Source organism: Taudactylus pleione, unplaced genomic scaffold (assembly GCF_031769625.1).
Source record: "Taudactylus pleione unplaced genomic scaffold, aTauple2 ptg000095l, whole genome shotgun sequence".
In the NCBI taxonomy this organism is placed as follows: Eukaryota; Metazoa; Chordata; class Amphibia; order Anura; family Myobatrachidae; genus Taudactylus; species Taudactylus pleione.
In genome coordinates, this window is record NW_028284497.1 from 14,430,651 (window position 1) to 14,445,329 (window position 14,679).

The following is a 14,679-nucleotide window of genomic DNA, read 5'->3' on the forward strand; positions in this document are numbered from 1 at the left end:
CTGAGCTACTGCCAGGGTGCCTGGGACTCCGACACGCACTCTTTTTTTTTAGTGGTGGCGGGTCACCTGATGCCACCATGTAGCAGGCTGACAGACGCAGTACTCGGTCAGCCTGTCCTCAATGCTTTGTGAAAGCTAGAAATTAAAATAAAGGAAAATAAAAGAAAAAATACTAAGAGTGGGCTGGAGCTCAGCCCTATGTGACCGGCTCTCTCGGGCACATTCTAAAAACTGGGGCTGATGGGGCATAGAGGGGGAGGAGCCAGTCACACTTCAGAATTATTTAAAGTGCCAGGCTCTGCTCTACCACCGTCTATACCCCACTGTCTTGAACTCCAGTGTCCCCTAGTGGATGAAGGAGAAAGCCTACCTGTCCCCATTCCATTTAATTAGAAGCGCCCCATTGCCTGTTCCCTGGTGGTCTAGCACTGCTCACTCAAAGTATAAATAAAACTAAATAAAATAACAGAAAAAACTAGACAGTGCGTGTCTCCTGCAAGGCACCAAACTAAAACTAGCCTGCCCGAGGCTTGGGATGGGGTGTATAGGGGAGATGGAGCCGGGGCTGCTGGGCGAAAAAGTTTAACTAGTTGGTGCCCAGACTCCTCCTGCTCCAGCCTATACCTATGGTAATGCCTGTGTCCCCTATGGCATGAAGAAGAAATAATCTGTACCAAGGCCATACTATTGATTATACGTGTACTGCATGCACGAGTTGGATAAATTTATGCAATGAGAGGTCTTGTTACCTTATTTATTGAACCACACTCGTAGTATGGTTTACAAGATGAAAGCAATCATAGTAATGGTTGTTTTACGGCAACACCCCTTTTCTCTGCAGTTGCCTGCCTAGTTTTTAAAATAAACGTTAGATGTAATGCGAAATCAAAGAAGCAGCCACCATTTACACATCGTGATTCATGAGATACCAACTCCAGGTTTTATGTATGGGACATATGTGTGACTGACAATCTGTTTTACTTCCTGCTGTCAATCAGTACTGGTATCACATGCCAAGAGACTGTAAGAAGAGCTAAGGCACATAGTGGTCCCTCTACAGACTGCTAAGTTCATCAGGTGAAAACGGTTACTGATCATTATGGCATCCAGATGTTATTACTTTTACTGAAAGTCCAGAGTCATAAATCATCTCTTATATTCACTATAAGGCAGCTAATGAGTGTTACTCTGGGTACACACTGGGTGATATATTGGCCGTTCAATCGAAAGGGCGATAAGGATGCCATTCAATCGAACGGCCAATATATCACATATAACACGTCGGAGGATGTGTACCTTGACATCGTTCACAGACATATCGCGTCGGTGAATGCCAAATATATCTGCAGATATATCGGCGCATCTGGCTGGGTGTACAGGCGACCCACAAACTGCCACATGCTGCAGGGACTGACGTCACAGCAGGACCGGCAAATTCAAATGCCGATCCAGCTGTGACATCAGGACAACATGTCGAGCAGGCGATCGGTAAACATTTATATGTACTTGGATCGGCTGCTCGGTCGGCGCGACGTCCAGTCGGCCATCAAGTCGACCAAGTGTGTACCCAGCTTTAGATTGTGGATACAAAACATTTTTCTGAGGCTTCCTCTTGTACATGTATGGACAACAACCAGTGGCTCTTATGTGTTTCACTGCAATTTATATAATCCTTAGCCAAAATGATGGGCTTCATTTAGAGTAGAAGTAAATTTAGCTACAAGGTGTAATTTTACACCTTAGCAATACCATGTTGACCAGCAGTCTATAGTTAATTCTAGCTCAACTCTTCATCACAGTGTTAAACAAAGATTTTCCCTATTTGTGCACCACACGCAGAATCAGGCAGTATTTTCCCTGCATGTAGACAGAAAATTGCATTTGCTCCCTTTACAATACAACTTGGTATCTCCTGGATAGCTGGATGTACTTCGACCTGTGATGTGTTATATTTTCTTCATAAATAACTTTATTTCATTCAGATCATCTTGAAGTGTCAGAGATAAATTCTGAACAACATCCCAGACTAATCTTTCATCAAGTGAACAATAATCCTCTCCTCACCCTCTTTCCTGCATTTTGGGCACCACGAGTTTCACCAGTAGGAATGCAGCTTTTATGTTAATGTCCAGAATCTAAGGAAAAAAAGAATGCAAGGGGTGTGACAGATCGAGCAGGAAGTGTTACTGAATAGTTCTGTCCCCATTATTATTAAATCATAGGTTAGGTGCCTATCTTAGTCATTCTTAATAAGTGTACATCTAATGTTTTAATGTTACTGTTTAAAATTAAAAAAAAAGGTAGCAAAATTGCACAATTTTATTTCTGTTTATGTTGGCACATGAGCTGTTATTAAACACTTTCTATAAAGTTTCTTATGTGTAATGCTGTATTATTGGCCTTCAGAGGGAAAGAAAACACATTAATGTTGCTTTTTTTTAGCAGGATTAAAGTAGTTCCTCACAAGAGGGAATACAGTGCAATACAAGGTTTATAGCCCATTATGCTATAAAATGAGATGGGTCTGGTTGTTCTGGTCAGCAGTCAGAAAAACCATTAGTTCCTTACAGGAAGAAATGTGGTGCAGCACAAGGTTAATAGCCTAGTACTGTATGCTATAAAATGAGAGTCTTACAAGTGGTGGAGACAGCCGCCCCCTGCCAGCTCCATCCCAAATCACATGACGGGATGATGTCACACCAAGGAACAGGAAGTAGAGCACTACCTGGAGCACCCTTAAGATGTTCTAGGCGGCTCTACAGGCTGTGTAGCCAGAGCGTCCAAACTCTGCAGCAGCGTAATTGTCTACAGAGTGCTGTTCAAGGCACCTGGCAAACCAAAATGCAGGTGCCATGTGGCTGCGATGATGCTGCCCCCAGGGCCCTGCGTGACGCCACAGCTCACACACCCCTAGTTACAGCCCTGCCCTCAATCTCCCAAACCGGCTGCCTTGGTGCTACACATTCTCTGCTTTGTTCCACACTCCAAGTCTATCTGCTAGCTTGAACGACTTAGTCTTAAAAATATTGATAGAATACGCACGTTTCTTACCTAAGACACAACAACCGAAACTCTTAATAATTCTCTCATCATTTCCCATCTCAATAACTGCAACCACCACCTATCTGGTAACCCCCTTACCTATCTATTCTATTCTTCAATCCAATATAAATGCTGCTGCAAGACTAATCTAATTTCTTACAGCTCCACACAGTTAGGGCCATGGTGGGAATCAAACCCAAGACCTCAGTGCTGTGAGGCAGTTATGCTAACAATTGCACCATCCATGCTACTCTTTTATGTACTTTTAATTATGATAACCATCTATTACTCCCGCCGACAAGAATTCTTCTGAGCTGCTACCCCCTTGTGAAATTCCCTACCTTGCCCTATCCTTCACATCTCTAAACAAACCCATCCGGTTCCAATCTCCACTCTGTACCACACACCTTAACCCTTGTCTTAGCTTTTCGGTTTTCCAATAGAATGTAAATTCTATCATTAGCAGGGACCTCACTACCTTTTGTTTTCATGTCTGTATTTATTTGTCTACCCTATATGTCCCTGTTTTTCCCACTGTCCAGCACTGCGGAAAACACTGTGGTGTCTTCAACGACAATGATAACAATAATAATTTTACACATAAAGTAGTGTATGTAAGCATTTACTTGCAGAGAAGTTTGTTATTGTTAGACCTACCTTATCCCAGACCTCTTCAGTAGAATCCAACATGTTCCCAGAAAAGGGGTTTACTGCAGCATTAGAAACAAGGATATCAACTCCTCCGAATTTCTGCACAGCCTAGAAAACACCATCACACTGTGAAACATGAAAAGCAAACCAACTCCACCACTGTTCATTTCTCTTCTCTTTCCACCACCTTGTTTTTTTTTCTTTTTTCAAAATATTTTTATTGTAGAATGTCCATAAGACAAACATACATCAATTGGTAAATACGGAAAGTAAAAATACATTTAAATAAAACAAGAACATCGCAGGAAGAAAAAGTTAATCAAACATAAAAGTTACAAAATGATAATATCAAAGTGTTCAGCGAGGTACGGTGGGATCAAAAGTAGTACAAGGGCCGTACATGTAGGCAGAAATCAAGGAGGTAGTACTGTGGGGAGGTCATCCGCACAAAGACGAGTCTCATACCATGTAATGGTGTGAAAGCATTTTCTAATGCATTGCTGGATCAGTTCAAGGAGGACAGCGATATAACTTTCCCTGGTCACAAAGAGATTTTGAGTGTGGCTTTCCTTCTGAAGAGAGACCTCCTCCCAATCAATACGAAAACTTTTAAATTATTTGTCCAGAAAAAGCATCATGGATGGTGGTGTTGGTTGAATCCATAACTGAAGAATAATCTTCTTAGCAGCTCCACTAAAACACAAAAATCAGTCTAGGACCACCTACAGAAGCCCTGGTACCTTGTTGTAAAATGCCAAAAATAGCCCATTCTGCAATTAGGAGGGAATAGTTGACAAAGAAGGTGTTCGCAAATGCCCAATGTTTAACCAAAATCTTTTAACAGCCCCATAGACAATGAAACAGATCTGCCCTGCGGGAACCATACTTTATGCAGACACAAGAGGAGGTGAAGCCCAGTTTAAAATGTTTAGATGAATATAGATAGGCCCTATGATACATTTTTCAAAACATTTCCATTTGTGGCAGGTAATAATTTAGAATTGGCAGCAAGGGCAGTAAGAAGATAGTCCATGGACAAGCGAGGAAAGTGGTCTTGTCATTAACTCAATCCGATAGTGTTATACCTGTTTTTCAAGCACCACTGTAATTTATTAAGTAATTTCAGCAACTATGGAGGTCAATCCAATTAGGTGCGAATTGCGAGGTGCGAGTTGCTATTTTCTCTTGGAATTGGCATAGCGAATTCATTTTGCAATCTAAATAGCAACTCACACTGAATCAGTCAGACTGAATTCGCATCTCTCCATTTGCACCTACCTGAGGGTGAGAGATGGAAAATAAAATCTTTATTTTAAGGTTAAAATGTCCTGAACCCCTAAGACACCACCCCTAATGACTAATTAGGCAATTGAAAGTTTCCAATTAGCTTAATTAGTCCAATAATTACATGTCATTTTTGGGGTAAACAAAAAATTGTCCTCAAATTACCCCAAAATCAACTTTTTTGTTAGTTTAGGTCACCCCAAATTTAATTACAATATTTTTTTTATTGAAAAATAATAATAATTTTTTTTTGCAAATTTTCAAGGTGCTCTCAAAAGTACCCCAAAAATCACCTTTTTTTTCCTACTTTTTTTTTGCATATTTCGTTCAATTCGTTTGAGATGAAACTAAAAAAGTTTTGTTTTTTTTATAATTTCTTGCTTTTTTTTTTTTTAAAATCACAAATCAGCCATTTGACACCATTTAAAGACCTACAGTACCTTCCTAATGCCCACAAACAGCATTATGTGGAAGTTTTCGGGCAATAGACAGGCCGATCCTGTGGAAGAGGAGGGTTTGAAAATATTTTGTCTTGTTTCAACACAACCTCTTTCCAACTCCATAACCTCTACTACCTAGTCATAATCATCCACTACTTACTCTACTACGTACAGCAACCCCTCTCCTGATTTGTCTCAAACACTTCATTTAATTGCTACATGGAATTACTGTCTGTCTCACCATTTAGTCTTCTCCACAAATGCCCACAACAGCCCATGCACATGTGAATTTATCTAAAGATGCGTACACACGGTACAACTTTCATGAACGATATTGTTTATATCGTTATCGTTCACTTTTTTGCAGTCACCAACCTGACAACGACCAACGATGCACGTTCCCGCATGGACGATAAAGATATCTTTCATCGTCCATGCATTCAAGCCAACTTGGATGATATTGTCAACTTTGCCTTTTCAGAGATGTGGCAGGATGACTCACTGATTGTGCATACACACGGGACGACCTTCAATGATAACGATATTGCTGTACGATCTCCCAGGTGTGCTGGATGATCGATATCGATCATCCAGCACACCACCAACAACAGCCAGCGACCCGCGATCAACGATCGCCGGTCCCTATAGTAACCTGGTCGATGTCGACCAGGTTGGCCTGCATGCACAGTCGATGGCCGATATCTTCATCGTCCATACGTGCCCGCGCATCGCAGGTCGTTGGTGGGTTGGAGGCACTGTAAATGCACGATATGAACGATAATGATATGATCGATAGAGATCTTTGAAATATATTTTTCAAGTCGTTGATGGTACAGATGGTACCGTGTGTATGCACCATAAGTATCCTAAATGTCCTTACAAAGGAAAGTTCTAAAACATCACCTGTTGGATTGTAGGTGAAAGTGTTGAGTAAATATACTTTGAATCAAGCTCTCACCGTATTTACTAGTCTCTCTCGGTCCTCACTTTTCCCCACATGACACACAGTCCCTTCAACGTCCAGTCCTTGCTCTTTTAGTTTTCGCACTGCATTATCCACATTTTGTTGCTTCCGACTACTCAGAAGAACTCGTGCTCCGTCCTGAGCAAGTTTTTGGGCAATAGCCAGGCCGATCCTGTGGAAGAGGGTTTGAAAATATTTTGTCTTGTCTCAATTTTAATTTCTATACAGGTATTCTCTTACCAGGTAACGTGACAGTTTAAAAGGTACTAATAGAAAATAACCCTAGGCGCAAGGCAAAAAGAGATGTTTGTAAAGCTGCTGCTTTAAGGGATTGCCAACCCTTTAATAGATACCAAGAAAAAGAAAGCAGCGAAAACCTGATGTTTTGCTAATTGTTACACTGTTGCATATTCCTAAACAAATATGTAAATAGTATCAGAAAAGCCACACTGTGGACCTCATTCAGAGTCGGTCGAAGCGGCCGCACGCCACCGATGTTCGCTATACTGCGCATGCGTACAGTTCGCAATGCGCGTGCGCAAACTAGCCGCTACGATCAGAAATTTCTCTCTCCTTGAACACAGCCAGGTCGGTAGTTTGAGTGACAGATTGAGGCGTTTGTGGGTGGTAACAGGGGAAGGTGCTTGAAAACGGGGGAGTGGAGATCCGAACGCAGGCGTGCCTAATTATGCGAACAGCGTTTTATGGGAGTGCATACGGTTTATGGGAGAGCATAATTAACAAAGTAGCGTCATGGCACATGTGACATGGGAGGTTTTTACACTGACATGATTGTAGAGCTTAAGAGAGGGTATGGTCAAACTTAAGCTCTACGACCAGTTCCGATGGTTCCCGATGGTCTCGATGAATCCTTATATGCCCGGAGATGACGTGCAATGCGTACGAAAAGGGGGCATAATTTTTTGAATTCCGACCGCTTCCTCCCCTTGGTCGGCCAGCTACCGATCCGAACTTAGGGACGCAACTTGCGAGGGAATCATTTGCATATCCGGCCCCTTTTCCCTTACGACCGTGCGGCCGCTTCGACCGACTCTGAATGAGGTCCTGTGTCTGCAGACATTAATTGAAGAAAGTATAATGTGCTGTTATATTTGTACAGATCTGCCTTAAATGCTTATGTCATCTCCAAACGATAGTCACTGGTTTCATTAGACTGTTGGTATAGCAATAGATAAATTAATAAACAATCCAAAGGAGCTTCTGGCTTCCGGTATCACAAGTGCACAGCTTAACATTCACAAAAACAACAACGTTCAACCAGGAAACATTCAAGTGGCATAGGAAGTGTCTGGTGCAGAATATGAATTACCCATCTGTTGCTGCTGTGACCAGTGCAACTTTGCCTTGGAGTTTCGGAGGAGTTTGAGCCCCCCTTACGCTATACATCCTGTGAGATCCTCCACGACAGGCAGATGAAGAGAGCAAACGGTGCAAGGACGAGTGAAGCATGGAGGAGGAGAGTGGACTTTGCACCTGACACAAAGAGATAAATAGAAGGCAGGAGAATGGGATAAAAGTTCAAAGTACATTGCACATATCAGTACCCACATCTACACAAATACAAATGTATGTGACATATACAATATACACAGATATAGTGGCACTTTTGATGAATTGTTCACAAACACTGTTGGTAAAATCATATAGACCACATGGTTTACTTTAATAAAAATATATAACACTAAGATCAATAAGAAATCATATTTGTTAACAAGCCAATGTATACATTTGGTACAGATCACATCAACACACTCCCTGTTCCTGTGGAAATGCCAAATATTGGGGAAGATATATACACAATAATGTCACTTTGATGGTTGAAGATGTATAAAGTCAATAGCAAGGACACTGGGTGATGTAATGACACACACTGAATATAGTGTAAAGCTCTATTGTACTGAATATAATTACCAGATCCTTGTACAGATAGGGGGATACTCCTATTGACATACAGTAGGTATACTGCACTTGGAGTCCTCCAAATTGTACGGTGTGGACCTCTGTAGGAATTCCAGAGCTTAGAAGATGAAAGAAAATTCCAGGAATGTCCACAGGCAAACAATTAGGTCCAGGAAGATGGATCCAGGGTGGTTAGTAAATTGAATACGATGAATAGCGGGGGCACGCCTGATAAGTTTCCGCGGCCAAAGCACGCGATGTAGGCGGAAAGTAGATTCCACCGACGGCGGCAAAATTACTGCGGCTAATTGAATACGGGCCTAAATCAGTTAACTATAGTTAGAAGGAAGTATTTGGATCACTTCTAGAGACCGTGGGCAAAATTGACTAAGCGGCGGGTTTTAAACCCCGGCGGTTTGGTGGCGGTTATGCTATCTGCAGAATTACTAAGGCCAAAACCACTGCAAAAACGCAGTCAAAACACATTTTAGAATAGAACAGGGCTTTCATTTAGAAACTGCTGCAAAACCGCCACCACACCCTCGGGGTTTAGAACAGAATAGAACCCACAGTCAAACCGCCACCAAACCGCAGGGGTTTAGAACCCACCACTTAGTACATTTTGCCCCTTGGCTTTTGAAGATATTGTACAGCATATTACCAAGAAAAACATAAGGAATGTTAAGAGCTGTTTTTATCCATTTGGCACATGGTACTGTATTTACTGGCTTGTGCCATCTGCTGGTTAAATGTATGAAAGTTGTAGAAGGACTTTCAGCTATCAGGCAGCACAGACATAGCAACACCTGGATTCCAGATCTCACGGAACCACCACTGGGTAATCTCACCACGCTCTATAATACAGGCAGCATTCTGCCATATAGGAATCAAACATAGACAGCACCACACAGTGATGACCTTGCTAAAAGTGTATAAATATTTTACCTTAATATATTTTAGAGAAGCAATTATTATTTTAAAAATGTAGAAGTTCTGGATTACCTTATACATTACAACAAAACCCAACACCCAGTTGAGAAAACGTAAATATAAATATTTTATTCAACTTCCCTCAATTAGTCGATAAAAGTATTAAGATGAGACAACATCCCTGAGACAATTGAAGGTCCCTAATTAGAGAATAATTTTCTTTACATATTCCGGCTCACCCCAACAGTCCCTTTGTCCCTGGCCACAAGACCCCAGCACCACAAGGGTCCTGGCCCTACACTACTACAAGGTTAAGGAGCAAATACTGAAAGGACTTGCATTGAGATCATATTCAAGGGTGCAAAACTATTCATTTTTCAAGCCATGGCTCCTTCAAGATGAAATACTGTCAGGATAGAATACAAACCTTATTAGAAATCTAGATCACATATCATTGGGGTTTCCTCTTTTTCCTTCAAGTACAGTCTGAAAGCAAAGAGTTGTCCACCAGAACCCCAGACAAGACTGTTTTCATGCTTAAGAAGCTGAACTTTCAGAGCACTATAATTCTGCTTTAGGATGCAGAAGTAGCGGGTGGTAAGAACCTCAACGAGCTCACAAAAGAGTTTGGAAATCAGCCTCCTCTAAATTCAAGACCCACTTAAATACATGAACCTCGGTCAGTCACCAGCGTTTTGTCTCCTGTGCCTTTTACTGGATCTTTGGCTACAGCCCTGGTTAGTGGTTACCACACTGTTTTTGTGTCTTGTCCCTTGTTTCTCTCGTAGGAGCTTTGTACTAGGCCAGGGGGATTCTTAACCAAGGATACCTGTACATCCTTACAGTAAGAGATGTTCTTTTTGGGGGTTAGAGACACGCTACCCACATGGTTTCATACGCTACCATTTTTAGTTGTACAGTGCGTATTCAATACGAGTTCCTTTCCAGCACTGGCACCAGTGTTGGGTCTCAAGAATGTTTACTTAGTCGTGTTTTGGATACTGGTGTCACAATCATATTGTTGTAGTGCTGTGTTTGTGTGGGCAAACTAATATCATCGTAAAATTCCTTTTGTTATATTGTGATAAACCTATATTAATATTATAATAAAGTTGTGTCTACTTTTTTTTTTTTAAGTTGGTGCAAAAACTACTTAACCGATTTTCATGAAAACTGCATCATTTTGAAGTGGAAACACCTAGAAATAACCCGCATTTTGTTTCATCTCCATCCGTCAAGTTAAAGCTGAGCAATAACAAAAAAAATAAATGTACTGATGTCAATAATGCAACAGATAGGTGTGGCAACAGATAGGTGTGGCAACAGATAGGTGTGGCAACAGATAGGTGTGGCAACAGATAGGTGTGGCAACAGATAGGTGTGGCAACAGATAGGTGTGGCACCATGCGCACCGCCAGTAAGGGGTGGGGGGAGAGGTGCTTTGGGCCCACGTTCACGTGAATAGGATAGGCTACATACTCCGTGCACAGGGCACACAGTGGCATTGGTGTGAATGGTGGGTGAAGGCGCTGCTGCCACCAGTCTGTATAGTGCTGCTGGTCACAGGGCCCCTATGCCAAGCAATACAACTAGGACACCTCAAATATAAAAAAAGTGTTGGTAGAAGCTATTTCATTGTGGGAGAAGCCGTGGGCAATTATTAGTATTTTCTATAAATGTAAGTGAGGTTGTATGGAAAAAGGAATTGCAGTGTAAAGATGTGGTGTTCTATCGTGTAGCTATTTAAAAAAAGAACCTTGTTTCTGCATCATCATGATGAAAGCCAACAACAGAGATTACAGATTAAGTATATCTTTCTGCATTTTTGTTAATGTGAATACAATTATGAAGTTAATATTGTAATGGTAATATTCTTGAAAAGGAAATCAGGTGCATAGGTGATTGTTCATTTGGTATATAAACATATTTAGTTATTTTTGGGAAATTGTTAATTGATTTTGGGATGGATATTTTTTATTTTCTAATATTGGATTTTAAGACAATCCATCCATAAAACACAATCCTCCAATGAGACGTCTGTCCTATGGATCAATGTACTTAATTTTTGGGTAAAAAACTAAATAAATAATAAAAATTGACATGAGATATGAGAATTTTTTTTTTTTTAACTGAAGAGCACATAAAAGGTACCACTCTGTTCTAGGCAGTTTCCTTATGGTCAAATCTATGAGTACTTGCTGAATACGCAGACCATTGGTTTACATCTTCATTCAGGTTTGGCACTCATACTTTTGCACTGTCGATACTTCTATTGATATAACAACACAATAAATCATCTGTGTAATCCAGGGGTCAGGGAACTTTTTTACCTTTTACCCCAAAATATATTTAGATACTCCGACGTTACCCCCTTGATTTGAAGGGAGGGAAATCATATAGTAGTGCCCCCATATAATTCCCCCATAGTTATGCCCCTGTAGTTATTCCACTGTAGTGCCTCCATATAATGCTCCCATAGTTATGCCCCTGTAGTAGTGCCCCCATATAATGCCCCTGTAGTGCCCCCATATAGTGCCCCTGTAGTAGAGCCCACATATAATGCCCCTGTAGCAGTGCCCCCATATAGTGCCCCTGTAGTAGAGCCCACATATAATGCCCCTGTAGCAGTGCCCCCATATAATGCCCCTGTAGCAGTGCCCCCATATAATGCCCCTGTAGCAGTGCCCCAATATAATGCCCCTTTAGTAGTGCCCCTATAGTGCCGCTTGTACACAGAAGAAAAAAAAACAAAACACTTATCTTAATCCCCGCTGCTGCATCCGCCGCCGTCCTGTCCATCCGGCTGCTCCTCGGAACTATGGGAGAGACGTCATTACGTCTCTCCCATAGTGCGCATGAGGAGAGCCGGAAGCTGGAGTTCAGAAGAGAACTCCAGCCTCAGGCTAATGCGGCGCTGCAGGGAAGGAGCCGGGCGCCCGCTGGTAATAACATCTCAGCAGGCGTCTGGCAAAGAGCCTCCCTGTGGCGCCGGGCTAGAGGTAGCTGGCGCCGCACCGGCGCCAGTGACCTCCATTCCTGGGGGTAATGGACGGAGAGCCGAGCATGCAATGATTAATATGCATGCCCGGCTGTCCGGCCATTACCCCCAGGAATTTCATTTTTACCCCAGTTGGGGTAATTCTGTTCCCCGACCAGTGGTGTAATCTGTTGTACTCAGGTTCTTTGCCTGATTTTAATATTTGTTTATCTATAATATTGTGTGCAACTACACTTTGCTGGATAGGAAAGCACTCCAGGCAACACTAGACAGAAATTAAATTGCACCTGAATGTTTGCTATAGTTGTTTACATTGTCATCCTGGGCATGATCCTGAATCACATGCAGGTCTGAATGCGGTAGGACTGCAATTAGAATGGTAATGTGACTATATGCACGTCGTAAACGAGTACTTATCTATGCGATCGCACCGCACCCCTGTTCACGCACAAGAGAGCAGCCAATATCATTACATTGGTACTTACACCTACCACACACTAGCTGCAGGAAATCCATCTGAATTTGGCTTTCACAATGCATACACAGGACTCAGAATAGCATGACACACTTACGAGTAGGTTCTCTCTTGCAAGTGTTCACAGTGTTCCCGCACAGCTGCTACCCGGAAATGTACATTAAGGGCCGTATTCAATTAGTGGCGAAAAGCCGTTTTCGGTGAAAAAATTTAGCCGGTGACGTCATTTCGCCAGCAGAAAATTATCCCCGTATTCAATTGTGGTGACTTTTCGCCGGTGCGGAAACGCAATGCAAGGTACCCGGAGGAAAAGTTTTGCCTATGAACAGCTGTCGAAAAAAGTGCAGAATTGCGGTTTTGGGGTGCAAAGGTGGGGAAACCACTCTGCACCCTTAAGACAGGTCCCCAAAGGTAAACTGCATCAAAAAATAAAAAAAAAAACATTAAAAGAACACCCCAAAAAATGACTTTGAAAAAGGGTGCGAAAAAGTTCAAAGTTGGGGTACAAACTTAAAAACTAGCGAAGTAGACTGGAGGTGTCTACAAGTATGGGGGTGTTTTTTTTTGTATTGCAGTTGCTTGCTGAAGGTGCGTTTTTTAAAACCTAACTTTTGAGATTTTTAACCATGCTTGCGCCCATTTTCATGTACCCCAAATTTACTGGGACTAGTTATTTTCACCACTCCTAAATGCTATTCTTCACCACTTGTGCAAAGACGCTAATTAGCAGCTATTGAGAGCATTTAAGTACCCCAAATACCTTAAGCAGGCCTATTCTGGGATATTTATAGTGATCTCCAATGTCAGTGCATCTTTAGGGGGCGTCAGGCTGATCTCCCCAAATCTGACAGCACTTTTCGCCTGTTTGCATTTCGCCAGGTGCTGTTTTCGCCGATTTGTAATTGAATAAGGGGATAAGCAGGGACGCGTGTGATACTTTTCCGCATTGAATATGCCCCTTAGTGTCCACAGAGAAACAGCTGAGAGTGTGCATTCACAAAGATGCGTTTTCAGTCCAGGATGTATTCCCACTAAGCAAACAATCACTATGGGCCATATTCAATTTGGGAGCGAAAAGTCCATGCTGGACTTTTCGTTCAACATTGGAGGTTTTCCGGGGATAAAGTATCGGGTGCGCGCCCGCTTTATCCCCGTATTCAATTAGAAATCAACAAAAACGGGAGCAGGCGGAAAGGTAAGTATCGACAAAAAACTGGAATTTTCGGGAAATATTACAGGGACCCCCCTAAAGGTGTCTAGACGTGGGGGGTCACTATGGGTACCCCCAATTTTACCTGCTGAAGGAAGTTGGGGCTTCTAATAGCCGCGGCAGGTGCATATTTGCGGCTATGAAGAAGGGGTGAAGAATAGCACTTAGTTTTGTTTTTTTTTGTGAAAAAAACTATTCCTATCAAATTTGGGGTACATGAAAACACCTGCCGCATACTTGGGGACCCTCTGAATTTAATTTGGCTCTTTTAGAAGTGTGTTCCCTAATTTTTTTTATTTTTTTTTTAATCCCAAAATTAAAGTACATTTTTTGAGGTGTCCCGATTTTTTTTAAAAACTTTTTTTGACACAGTTTATTTTTAAATGACATTCCCAGGGGTGCAGGTTATTTTTTTTAAGCCTGCACCCCTAAACCCCAATTCTGCACTTTTTTTCACCACCTACTTCAGTGGTGAAAAGTTATCCCCGTTTTTTTTCAAAGACTTTTTGAACCTACGAAAAGTCTTTGAAATTGAATACGGGGATAATTGAAATAGGCGAAAATGACGTCGGCGATAAATTATCGCCGATTCCGATATTTTGCTTCAAAATGAATATGGCCCTATATGCGATTGTATGTTTACCTTGTGCAATATGTGTTAGAATGTACAATGTGTAAAACCTTCCCCCGCCCAATCACACTAATGCTCAACTCTATTTGACATGCTTTGTATAAACATAAAGATGCCTACCACACATTATGGAC

At 41.8% G+C, this 14,679-nt stretch overlaps 1 protein-coding gene across 1 annotated transcript in view; it reads right to left on the minus strand.

The window, feature by feature from the left end:
- Positions 1–14,679, minus strand: part of LOC148526612 (dehydrogenase/reductase SDR family member 4-like) — a 42,112-nt gene that overhangs the window by 15,152 nt on the left and 12,281 nt on the right. Inside the window, exons 2-5 of the mRNA XM_088470241.1 lie at positions 7,712–7,875; positions 6,376–6,553; positions 3,700–3,801; positions 2,065–2,135 (exon numbers count right to left, since the gene is read on the minus strand). Coding sequence (XP_088326367.1) covers positions 2,065–2,135; positions 3,700–3,801; positions 6,376–6,553; positions 7,712–7,851 — 491 coding nt within the window. The 5' untranslated portion in view covers positions 7,852–7,875. The remainder of the gene's footprint in view (positions 1–2,064; positions 2,136–3,699; positions 3,802–6,375; positions 6,554–7,711; positions 7,876–14,679) is intronic.